Consider the following 13,203-nt stretch of genomic DNA (forward strand, 5'->3'; position numbering starts at 1 on the left):
GCAGTAGGGCTATGACATTGAGAGAGGTGTTGGGTTGGAGAGCACTTGTGTTTTGGGAGGCTGAGAGGAGGCAGATGGGGTCAGAATCCTCTTGGTGATACTCAGCATGTGGATGTGGGCTTCTCATGCATATGGCAGGATTGTTAAAAGGTTTCAGGCATGTTTTTGCCTTTTTGTGTGGGGGTCTATGTACGAGCATTTGTCCCCACTGACTGCTCAGAAAAGCAGCACCTCATCCCCCTTTGTATGTGTATCATCTTGCTTTTTCACTCTCTTTCTCTCATCTCTTTCTCTTTCCCTCTTCCCCTTTCTCCCCCTATCCAGAGTGCAGCCCAGGCTTCTCCCTGTTCCTGCAGGGTTGTGTGAAGCTCTGCCCCCCCGGCTTCACCTCAGGCCCCCAGCTCCTCAACCTGTCCCTGGACAACTGGGTGGACTTGTCCTCCGTCCAGGCCTGCCTGCCCTGCCACCCTGCTTGCCTCACCTGCTCCGGCCCCGGGCCCAACGACTGCCTCTCCTGCCCCCCTCACAGTCACCTGGTCCTCACCGCCTGCCTGCACCAGAACCAAGTCCAGCGCAAGTCCCCAACCGGCCAAGTCCTCCAGGGAGAGGGGAGTGGACCAGGGGAGAGTCCAGTGGGGTCAGAGCAGGGGGGAGGGGGAGAGCCTCCAGGGCCTAACCTGGGCCTGTCCTCCCCTCTGATTACCCTGCTTGCAGTGCTCAGCTGTGCCTTCATCTTGGCAGCCTTCGCCGGGGTCTTCCTCCTGCTGCAGCTGCGCTCTGGTGGCGCCCCCTGGGCCCGAAGGACCAAACTGCACTCTGTGGAGACAGGGAGAGGAGCCTCGGGAGGCATCCGTGTGGGCATTGGCTTTGGCCTGGGGCTGGGCTGGGAAAGGCAGGGCAGGGTGTCTTATAAGGGGATCCCCACTGTGTGGAGGGACGAGGACCAGGTAACACTGGGGGGCTCTGAATCGGACAGCGAGGAGCTAGACTGCCACAGTGAGAGGACAGCCTTTATCAGGACACAGAGCTCCCTCTAGCCCCCTCTCTGACCCCTACATCTGGGGGAAACTCTCTTCAGAGGGGTTGGTCTCTCCGGCCCCTCCCTCTGCTAGAGCTCATGGGTCTGTGGTTTGGGTCTGGCTCAGGCCTCGTCCCTTGCTGAGACTGATACACAGAGATGCTGATCCAGGGATGTGATGGCAGCCCAGCAAGCATTAATCAACAGAAAATGTTTTAATTCTATAAGTACCATATTTTATTGTATATTTTTTTCCTTTGCTTTTAAAGACTTTAATAAGATTATTCCCCTGGCCCAAGGGTCAAGGTAAAGGGAAACTACAGTTTCTGAATTGAGTTGGGGAGCCATAGTTTTCGCTAATGTTTCCCATTGACCTTATTTTTGTTGCGTTATAAACATTGGCCCTGAGCCTCTGTCCTAATATGAGCAGGCATGGGAAGGGATGTCTGTATGTATCAGCATACGTGTGTGTGTATGTGTGACTGTGACTTTGTACACAAGAGCTAAATAGCCGCCCAACACAGTTTCTGAGTGGATGAAGAACACAGCAGGGTTTATTTAATGTACAACAGAGAGAGAAAGAGAAAGTTTGGATTTGTAAATTAGATTCTCTCTGTGATAAACACCTTCTGATTAAACTTTTTCCTACTGCTTGTTCTTTGAGCGCTTCCTACTCTGCTCCATAATCCGTGGGCTGCTGCACTTCTTTAGCAGCTAATACAACCCCACTATACACTGAGTGTACAAAACATTAAGAACCCTTCCTAATATTGAGTTCTACAAGGTGTCGAAACTGTTCCACAGGGATGCTGGCCCATGTTGACTCCAATACATTCCACAGTTGTTTCAAGATGGCTGGATGGCTTTTGGGTGGTGGACCATTCTTGATACACACAGAAATTGTTAAGCATGAAAAACCAGCGTTGCAGTTCTTAGCACAAACTGGTGCGCCTGGCACCTACTGCCACACCCCGTTCAAAGGCACTTAAATATTTTGTCTTGCCCATTCACCCTCTGAATGGCACACATACACCATCCATGTCTCAATTGTCTCAAGGTTTTAAAAAAATCTTTATTTAACCTGTCTCCTCCCCTTCATCTACACTGATTGAAGGGGATTTAGTGGCATCAATAACGGATCATAGCTTTCACCTGGATTCCCCTGGTCAGTCTATGTCATGGAAAAAGCAAGTGTAGAAACATCAGAAATCCAGCACAGACTCTTTTGGAGTAGTCTTCAAGGTTTTGATAACTATTGAGCTTTAGTTTAGAAATATTGTCCACAACAGCTTAATAGCACTGAATACCAATATAGGCAGTTGAAAGGCAAAAGTCCTAGTAGTGTGGTTGTTTGTTGGACATAAGCAGAAAGCCCATGCATTAATCAGCAAACACACACCCCGTAGTACAAATGGGAGGAGGGAAGGCAGGTTATATTAGTAAGACACCTGATTATATTGGCACACTGGTTTAGCTATAGAGGGATTACCAACCCTGCGGTAATGTGTGTTCCCATCTTTCTAAAAAAGCACTTAACCCAAAGCTATTTGACCTTCTCAACATTTCTCTATTCTCTTGCTTTGGGCAAAAAATGACAAAACAAAATTGTCTTCATTCTCCCTCTGGAGGCTGTATTGATTTTCAGGGTTTCTTTCACCACCAAATCTTTATCAGTGGAAAGAAGAGAATAGCGTTCTCTTGTTATTACACACTTCACACACTTTGACAAGCAAATGTATTGGCCTGCTGGTATTTTTCACCTTGGCAGATATGCATTATTAAGTAATTGGTACTATGTTATACACTGCTCAAAAAAATAAAGGGAACACTAAAATAACACATCCTAGATCTGAATGAATGAAATATTCTTATTAAATACTTTTTTCTTTACATAGTTGAATGTGCTGACAACAAAATCACACAAAAATTATCAATGGAAATCAAATTTATCAACCCATGGAGGTCTGGATTTGGAGTCACACTCAAAATTAAAATGGAAAACCACACTACAGGCTGATCCAACTTTGATGTAATGTCCTTAAAACAAGTCAAAATGAGGCTCAGTAGTGTGTGTTGCCTCCACATGCCTGTATGACCTCCCTACAACACCTGGGCATGCTCCTGATGAGATGGCGGATGGTCTCCTGAGGGATCTCCTCCCAGACCTGGTCTAAAGCATCCGCCAACTCCTGGACAGTCTGTGGTGCAACGTGGCGTTGGTGGATGGAGCGAGACATGTCCCAGATGTGCTCAATTGGATTCAGGTCTGGGGAACCAGTCCATAGCATCAATGCCTTCCTCTTGTAGGAACTGCTGACACACTCCAGCCACATGAGGTCTAGCATTGTCTTGCATTAGGAGGAACCCTGGGCCAACCGCACCAGCATATGGTCTCACAAGGGGTCTGAGAATCTCATCTCGGTACCTAATGGCAGTCAGGCTACCTCTGGTGAGCACATGGAGGGCTGTGCGGCCCCCCAAAGAAATGCCACACCACACCATGACTGATCCACCGCCAAACCGGTCATGCTGGAGGATGTTGCAGGCAGCAGAACGTTCTCCACGGCGTCTCCAGACTCTGTCACGTCTGTCACATGTGCTCAGTGTGAACCTGCTTTCATCTGTGAAGAGCACAGGGCGCCAGTGGCGAATTTGCCAATCTTGGTGTTCTCTGGCAAATGCCAAACGTCCTGCACGGTGTTGGGCTGTAAGCACAACCTCCACCTGTGAACGTCGGGCCCTCATACCACCCTCATGGAGTCTGTTTCTGACTGTTTGAGCAGACACATGCACATTTGTGGCCTGCTGGAGGTCATTTTGCAGGGCTCTGGCAGTGCTCCTCCTGCTCCTCCTTGCACAAAGGCGGAGGTAGCGGTCCTGCTGCTGGGTTTTTGCCCTCCTACGGCCTCCTCCACGTCTCCTGATGTACTGGCCTGTCTCCTGGTAGCGCCTCCATGCTCTGGACACTACGCTGACAGACACAGCAAACCTTCTTGCCACAGCTCGCATTGATGTGCCATCCTGGATGAGCTGCACTACCTGAGCCACTTGTGTGGGTTGCAGACTCCGTCTCATGCTACCACTAGAGTGAAAGCACCACCAGCATTCAAAAGTGACTAAAACATCAGCCAGGAAACATAGGAACTGAGAAGTGGTCTGTGGTCACCACCTGCAGAACCACTCCTTTATTGGGGGTGTCTTGCTAATTGCCTATAATTGCCACCTGTTGTCTATTCCATTTGCACAACAGCATGTGAAATGTATTGTCAATCAGTGTTGCTTCCTAAGTGGACAGTTTGATTTCACAGAAGTGTGATTGACTTGGAGTTACATTGTGTTGTTTAAGTGTTCCCTTTATTTTTTTAAGAAAACACAGTACCAGTCAAAAGTTGGACACAACTACTCATTCCAAGGTTTTTCTTTATTTTTACAATTTTCTACATTGTAGAATAATAGTGAAAACATCAAAACTATGGAATAACACATATGGAATCATGTAGTAACCAAAAAAGAGTTAAACAAATGATAGATTCTTCAAAGTAGCCACCCTTTGCCTTGATGACAGCTTTGTACACTCTTGGCATTCTCTCAACCAGCTTCATGAGGTAGTTAGTTACCTATAATGCATTTGTGCCTTGTTAAAAGTTAATTTGTGGAATTTCTTTCCTTCTTCATACGTTTGAGCCAATCAGTTTTGTTGTGACAAGGTAGGGGTGGTTGTACAGTAGATAGCCCTATTTGGTAAAATACCAAGTCCATATTATGGCAAGAACAGCTCGAATAAGAAAAAAGAAACAACAGTCCATCATTACTTTAAAGACATGATCAGTCAATCTGAAAAATTTCAAGAACTTTGAAAGTTTCTTCAAATGCAGTCACAAAAAGCGCTTCATCAAGCGCTTTGATGAAACTGGCTCTCATGAGGACCGCCACAGGAAAGGAAGACCCAGAGTTACCTCTGTAGCAGAGGATAAGTTCATTAGAGTTACCAGACTCAGAAATTGGCAATTAACTGCACCTCAGAATGCACCTCACAGAGTTCAAGTAACAGACATATCTCAACATCCACTGTTTAGAGGAGACTGCGTAAATCAGGCCTTCATGGTCGAATTGTTGTAAAGAAACCACAACTAAAGGACACCAATAAGAAGAAAATACTTGCTTGGGTCAAGAAACACGAGCAATGTACATTAGACCGGTGGAAATCTGTCCTTTGGTCTGATACGCCATCCCATCTGGTATTCGCTTAGTGGGACTATAATTTGTTTTTCAACAACAGGACAATGACCCAAAATACACCTCCAGGCTGTGTAAGGGCTGCATCAGATGACCTGGCCTCCACAATCACCCGACCTCAACCCAATTGAGATGGTTTGGGATGAGTTGGACCGCAGAGTGAAGGGAAAAGCAGCCAACAAGTGCTCAGCATATGTGGGAACTCCTTCAAGACTGTTGGAAAAGCATGACTACCTCATGAAGCTGATTGAGAGAATGCAAAACTGTCATCAAGGCAAAGTTTGGCTACTTTGAAGAAGCTAAAATGTATTTTGATTTGTTTAACACTTTTTCGGTAACTACATGATTCCATACGTGTTATTTCGTTGTTTTGATGTCTTCACTATTATACTACAATGTAAAAAATATTTTAAAAATAAAGAAAAACTCTTGAATGAGTAGGTGTGTCCAAACTTTTGACTGGTAATGTTCAGTTGAAGTCGGAAGTTTACGTACACCTTAGCCAAATACATTTAAACTCAGTTTTTCCTGGCATTTAATCTGAGTAAAACTTGCATGTCTTAGACCAGTTAGGATCAGCACTTTATTTTAAGAATGTGAAATGTCAGAATAATAGTAGAGAGAATTATTTATTTCAGCTTTTATTTCACATTCCCAGTGGGTCAGAAGTTTACATACACTCAAGTAGTATTTGATAGCATTGCCTTTAAATTGTTTAACTTGGGTCAAACGTTTCAGGTAGCCTTCCACGAGCTTCCCACAATAAGTTGGGTGAATTTTGGCCATTCCTCCTTACAGAGCTGGTGTAACTGAGTCAGGTGTTTGTAGGCCTCCTTGCTCGCACACACTTTTTCAGTTCTGCCCACAAATTTTCTATAGGATTGAGGTCAGGGCTTTGTGATGGCCACTTCAATGCCTTGATTTTGTTGTCCTTAAGCCATTTTGCCACAACTTTGGAAGTATGCTTGGGGTCATTGTCCATTCGGAAAACACACTTGCGACCAAGCTTTAACTTCGTGACTGATGTCTTGAGATGTTGCTTCAATATACCCACGTAATTTTCTTCCCTCATGATGCCATCTATTTTGTGAAGTGCACCAGTCCCTCCTGCAGCAATGCACCACCACAACATGATGCTGCCACCCCCATGATTCACAGTTGGGATGGTGTTTCTTCGGCTTGCAAGCCTCCCCATTTTCCTCCAAACATAACAATGGTCATTATGGCCAAACAGTTCTATTTTTTTTTCATCAGACCAGAGGACATTTCTCCAAAAAGTTGGATCTTTGTCCCTATGTGCAGTTGCAATCCGTAGTCTGGTTTTTTATGGCTTCTTTCTTGCTGAGTGGCCTTTCAGGCCTTTCAGGTTATGTCGATATAGGACTTGTTTTACTGTGGATACAGATACTTTTGTACCTGTTTACTCTAGCACCTTCACAAGGTCCTTTGCTGTTGTTCTGGGATTGATTTGCACTTTTCACACCAAAATACATTCATCTCTAGGAGACACAATGCGTCTCCTTCCTGAGCAGTATGACGGCTGCGTGGTCCCATGGCGTTTATACTTGCGTACTATTGTTTGTACAAATGAACGTGGTACCTTCAGGCATTTGGAAATTGCTCCCAAGGATGAACCAGACTTGTGGAGGACTACAATTTGTTTTCTGAGGTCTTGGCTGATTTCTTGATTTTCCCATGATGTCAAGCAAAGAGGCACTGATTTTGAAGGTAGGCCTTGAAATACATCCACAGGTACACCTCCAATTGACACAAATTATGTCAATTGGCCAATCAGAAGCTTCTAAAGCATCATTTTCTGGAATTGTCCAAGCTGTTTAAAGGCACAGTCAACTTAATGTATGTAAACTTCTGACCTACTGGAATTGTGATACAGTGAATTATAAGTGAAATAATCTGTCTGTAAACAATTGTTGGAAAAATGACTTGTGTCATGCACAAAGTAGATGTGCTAACCGACTTGCCAAAACTATAGTTTGTTAGCAAGAAATTTGTGGTGTGGTTGAAAAACGAGTTTTAATGACTCCAACCTAAGTGTATGTAAACTTCCAACTTCAACTGTATATTCTGAACTCGTCGATTCAGTCAAGCCGATACAATCAAGGTTACAGCATATTTTAAATAGATTATATTGGATTGTATTTTATATCCTTTTTTAAAATGTATGTCCTTTTTTATTTGACTGATGGTTGATGTCAATATTGTGGGGATAAATGTCATGCTGAAATAAAATGACTTTGGGAGGTCATGTGAAATGAGATCTGTTGTGTTGACCCATTCTGTGCTCTGTATCACCCTTGGGGAGCCTTGCGTAGGCCTGCTCTCACAGCAGTCAGCCAAAACTTACAGACACACTCACACAACACACTCACAGAGCTAATGCCTTGTCAGAGGCCACCAGCGGTACACAAGCCCACTTCCTGATCTCTAGGGCTTGGTTTGGTTGTGCTGCCAAGTTAACTCTCCTCTACCTTTTTCTCCTCCACACTACTCAGCTACAGGAAGAGCATTGCCCGATCCCCCAGAGATATAATAACTTCCTCTAGCCCTAGATACTGCTGAAATACTAGTACATTAATATTTAACCTAGATTAATTTGAATGGGAAAAGTTGTGCATGTCCATCAGTAGTATTTGCAGAGATCATTAAGAGGAGTTTTCCTCCAGCCTCCTGAAGAGTAGAGAGGGGAGCAGGTCTAAGATAGTAGTGCATCCTGAATGTGCCCCATAATTAGATCCGCAGGGAGAAATTGTAGCTCATTTAGGAAACCCGTAACCTGTGCATGCCTTGCATGGCAAGTACGTGTGTGTGAGTGAATGAGTGTTGTGTTGAATCTGCAGAGGAGATGAAGAGTGACTTGCCATGTACTTTCACTCACCCATGTAAGTGTGTGAGAGTGTGCTGTAGGGGTTTTTCAGTGGTCATTCAGTCTGCCCTCTGTGTCCTTGCTGCAGTGGGATGTCTACTGTAGTATTTGTTTTGTTTTTATTAAGGATGCCCATTAGCTGCTGACAAGGCCGCAACATTAAGTCCACTATTATGTAGAAAATATTTTTAAAAATAAAGAAAAACCCTTTAATGAGTAGGTGTGTCCAAACCTTTGAATTGTACTGTATACAGTCGTGGCCAAAAGTTTTGAATGACACAAATATAAATTTTCACAAAGTCTGCTGCCTCAGTTTGTATGATGGCAATTTGAAAATACTCCAGAATGTTATGAAGAGTGATCAGATGAATTGCAATTAATTGCAAAGTCCCTCTTTGCCAGGCAAATGAACTGAATCCCCAAAAAACATTTCCACTGCATTTCAGCCCTGCCACAAAAAGACCAGCTCCCATCATGTCAGTGATTCTCTCGTTGAGACAGGTGTGAGTGTTGACGAGGACAAGGCTGGAGATCACTCTGTCATGCTGGTTGAGTTCGAATAACAGACTGGAAGCTTCAAAAGGAGGGTGGTGCTTGGAATCATTGTTCTTCCTCTGTCAACCATGGTTACCTGCAAGGAAACGCGTTCCGTCATCATTGCTTTGCACAAAAAGGGCTTCACAGGCAAGGATATTGCTGCCAGTAAGATTGCACCTAAATCAACCATTTATCAGATCATCAAGAACTTCGAGGAGAGCATTCAATTGTTGTGAAGAAGGCTTCAGGGCTCCCAAGAAAGTCCAGCAAGCGCCAGAACCGCCTCCTAAAGTTGATTCAACTGTGGGATCGGGGCACCACCAATACAGGTGTGAGTGCATCTGCACGGACAGTGAGGCGAAGACTTTTGGAGGATGGCCTGGTATCAAGTGGCCTGGTGTCAAGAAGGGCAGCAAAGAAGCCACTTCTCTCCAGGAAAATCATCAGGGACAGACTGATATTCTGAAAAAGGTACAGGGATTGGACTGCTGAGGACTGGGGTAAAGTCATTTTCTCTGATGAATCCCCTTTCCGATTGTTTGGGGCATCTAGAAAAAAGCTTGTCCGGAGAAGACAAGGTGAGCGCTACCATCAGTCCTGTGTCATGCCAACAGTAAAGCATCCTGAGACCATTCATGTGTGGGTTTGCTTCTCAGCCAAGGGAGTGGGCTCACTCACAACTTGCCTAAGAACACAGCCATGAATAAATAATGGTACCAACACATCCGCCGAGAGAAACTTCTCACAACCATCCAGGTACAGTTTGGTGACGAACAATGCATTTTCCAGCATGATGGAGCACCTTGCCATAAGGCAGAAGTGATAACTAAGTGGCTCGGGGAACAAAACATCGATATTTTGGGTCCATGGCCAGGAATCTCCCCAGACCTTAATCCCATTGAGAATTTATGGTTAATCCTCAAGAGGCGGGTGGACAAACAAAACCCCACAAATTCTGACAAACTCCAAGCATTGATTATGCAATAATGGGATGCCATCAGTCAGGATGTGGCCCAGAAGTTAATTGACAGCATGCCAGGGCGGATTGCAAAAAGAAGGGTCAACACTGCAAATATTGACTCTGCATCAACTTCATGTAATTGTCAATAAAAGCCTTTGACACTTATGAAATGCTTGTAATTATACTTCAGTATTCCATAGTAACATCTGACAAAAAATATCTAGACACTGAAGCAGCAAACTTTGTGGAAATTAATATTTGTGTCATTCTCAAAACTTTTGGCCACGACTGTACCATTTAAAATATTACATTACATTTCATATAACTTTTCACATCACATTGTGTGTTCCCTCAGGCAACTACTCTACTACCACATTATCTACAATACAAAATCCATGTGTGTAGAGTGTGTAGAGTGCGTGTCTTATCATGTCGTGTGTGTGTCTGTGGGTGTGTGTGTTTATCGTCACAGTCCCCGCTGTTCTATAAGGTGTATTTTTATCTGTTTTTTAAATCTGATTCTACTGCTTGCATCAATTACCTGATACAGAATAGAGTTCCATGTACCCATGGCTCTATGTATTACTGTGCACATCCCATAGTCGGGTCTTGACTTGGGAATTGTGAAGAGGCCTTTGGTTGCGTGTCTTGTGGAGTATGCGTGGGTGTCCGAACTGCGTGCTAATAGATTAAAACAGAGACCTCGGTGCATTCAGCATGTCAACACTTGTTACAAAAACAAGTAGTGATGAAGTCAATCTCTCCTCCACTTTGAGCCATGAGAGATTTACGTGCATATTATTAATGTTGGCTCTCCATGTACATTTAAGGGCCAGCTGTGCTGCCCTGTTCTGAGACAATTGTAATTTTCCGAGGTCCCTCTTTGTGGCACCTGGCTACACGACTGAACAGTAGTCCAGGTGCGATAAAACTATGGCCTGTAGGAGCTGCCTTTTTCATAGTGCTGTTAAGGCAGAGTAACGCTTTATTATGGACAGACTTCTCCCATCTTAGCTACTGTTGTATCACCTCAACTTGCTCAATTTCCACATGATGTATTACCAGATTTAGTTGAGGTTTAGGGTTTAGTGAATGATTTGTCCCAAATACAATGCTATAAACATTTGAAATATTTAGGACTAACTTATTCCTTGCCAACCATTCTGAAACTATCTGAAGCTCGTTGTTAAGTGTTGCAGTGTATTCACTCACTGTAGTAGCTGACTTGTATAGTGTTGAGTGGCTTTACTTAAAAAAAATCTTTACTAATGACATGCTTAAGTAAGGGACATAGACAGCTACCCTGGGGAATTCCTGATTCTATCTGGGTTATGTTGGAGGCTTCCATTAAAGAACACCCTCCATGTTCTGTTAGACAGGTAACTCTTTATCCACAATAAAGCCATAACACATACATTTTTCCATCCGCAGACCATGATCGATAATGTCAAAAGCCGCACTGAAGTCTAACAAAATAGCTCCCACAATCTTTTTATCATCAATTTCTCTCAGCCAATCATCAGTCATTTGTGTAAGTGTCCTGCTTGTTGAATGTCCTTCCCTATAAGCGTGCTGAAAGTCTGTTTGGTTACAATTTGGTTACAGTAAAATAGAAATGTATCTGGTCAAACACAATTTTATCCAAAAGTTTACTAAAGGTTATGTTACGAGAATTATGTTCTCAATGTTCATAACCCAATTCAATTAAACTACTCAGTCTGTAACCCAGGATTTGTAAGATACTGGTCGAATGAAACAGACGGAGGCCCAGCTAAAATAGTCAAAAAGGTTTATTTACGAGAGCGCTGGTTAGTTGTACAAAACCATTAATTTTATACTGGCTTCTTACGCACACACTTTCACACACAAACATTAGGTATCCTACGCACACACTGTCCTACTACCCAGCCAACAAAGATTAGGGGAGGCCGTGAGAATCACTCCCCGTTCTCCCTCGAGATAGGGAGACCGTGGGAAGTACTTCCCGTTCTTTCCCCAATCTCTCAGAGGCCCTAGCCAGGTCGGCACTGAATTCTGCTAACACAGTCTGTTTTTAAGATACTATAAAGACATATTGTACAGTTATATTGTTTTACCCTAATTCTGACTAAAACTACTCACATCATGACTAAAACTACACACATCATTTATTATAATTTTACTGACTAACACTACACACATTAATTATAATTGTATGATTCTGATCAATTTCACTGTCCTTTATATGGTTTCAGGGTGGAATATTCTAATCCTTAATTTAAACAAATTCCATCAACAGGTTGGTAACGGGCTGATTTGTCAGCTATTTGAGGCAGTAGTGGAGGGTTTCTGCCTGGTTTTGATCTCCTGGAGGGCCAGGCTGGCTGGATGGATTCTGGCTTTTATTCAGATCCTTGTAGAACAGTCATGGTCTGTGGAATACAGTCTGCTATTCTTCCAGTTAGTTTATCAGTTGGCTTTTTAAGTTCTTGGTTTATTTTGAGTAGTTCTGTAACATGCCAGTCTCTGGTAGGAAATGGGATAAGAAATACTGCTGCAGCAAGAGACAGGGATGTTGTTGGCAAAAACTTGGTAAAATCATGATAAAACACTACCAGTTTAGTTCAAATACAAGCTACAAGATATAGAAGGCATAGTATCTTGTCTACAGGATAAGGAATAGTATGTCAAAAGGTCAGTTAAAACATCAGAAATTCAGCATTGAATTAGGAATTAAAATACGAATTTAATAGGATCTCTATGGTGTGTTGCCCGAGGGTTCTTCCAGAATCATCACTCTGCTCTCAGCTCTACCTCCATGGATCCATTATCTCCTTCTCACACAGCTGGCTCTCTTCTCCTCTCCATCTTCGTGCTGTAGAGAGCACACTTAGGCAGGGTTGGATAGGTTACTATCAAAATGTAATAAGTTAGTTACATGTCCAAAATTGTAATTCAGTAATGTAACTTTGGGATTAGCCAAACTCAGTAACGCAATCCAATTACTTCCCCATAAGAGGCAGTGTCGTCCCCCCCAAAAAGTCTCCAATTCCTCTAATTCTCTCTCTCCCTCCTCTCCCAGAGGAACTGAGCCCTAGGACCATGCTTCAGGACTACCTGGCCTGACGACTCCTGGCTGCCCACAGCCCACCTGGTTGTGCTGTTGTTCCAGTTTCAACTTTTCCGCTTGCTATGGAACTGACATGTTCACCGGACGTGCTACCTTGTCCCGGACCTGCTGTTTTCGACTCTCTCTCGACCCCTAAATGCTCGGGTATGAAAAGCCAACTGACATTTACTCCTGAGGTACCTGTTGTACCCTACAACCACTGTTATTATTATTTGACCCTGCTGGTCATCTATGAACATTTGAAAATCTTAAAGAACAATCATAATGGCCACATACTCTTATAATCTCCACCCGGCACAGACAGAAGAGGACTGGCCACCCCTCATAGCCTGGTTCCTCTCTAGGTTTCTTCCTAGGCTCCTGCCTTTCTATGGAGTTCTTCCTAACCACCGTGCTTCTACATCTGCATTGCTTGCTGTTTTATGCTGTATAAGCACTTAGTGACATCTGCTAATGTT

General features: G+C 43.7%; 1 protein-coding gene across 2 annotated transcripts in view; it reads left to right on the plus strand.

Moving 5' to 3' along the window:
* LOC139373513 (furin (paired basic amino acid cleaving enzyme) b) overlaps positions 1-1,656 on the plus strand; it is a 191,034-nt gene extending 189,378 nt beyond the window's left edge. For both annotated transcript variants that reach the window (XM_071114111.1, XM_071114120.1), the window contains exon 15: positions 325-1,656. In XM_071114111.1, coding sequence (XP_070970212.1) covers positions 325-1,037 — 713 coding nt within the window. In that variant the 3' untranslated portion in view covers positions 1,038-1,656. The remainder of the gene's footprint in view (positions 1-324) is intronic.
* Positions 1,657-13,203: the final 11,547 nt, after the last annotated feature.

This window comes from Oncorhynchus clarkii, chromosome 2, assembly GCF_045791955.1.
Source record: "Oncorhynchus clarkii lewisi isolate Uvic-CL-2024 chromosome 2, UVic_Ocla_1.0, whole genome shotgun sequence".
Lineage (NCBI taxonomy): Eukaryota > Metazoa > Chordata > Actinopteri > Salmoniformes > Salmonidae > Oncorhynchus > Oncorhynchus clarkii.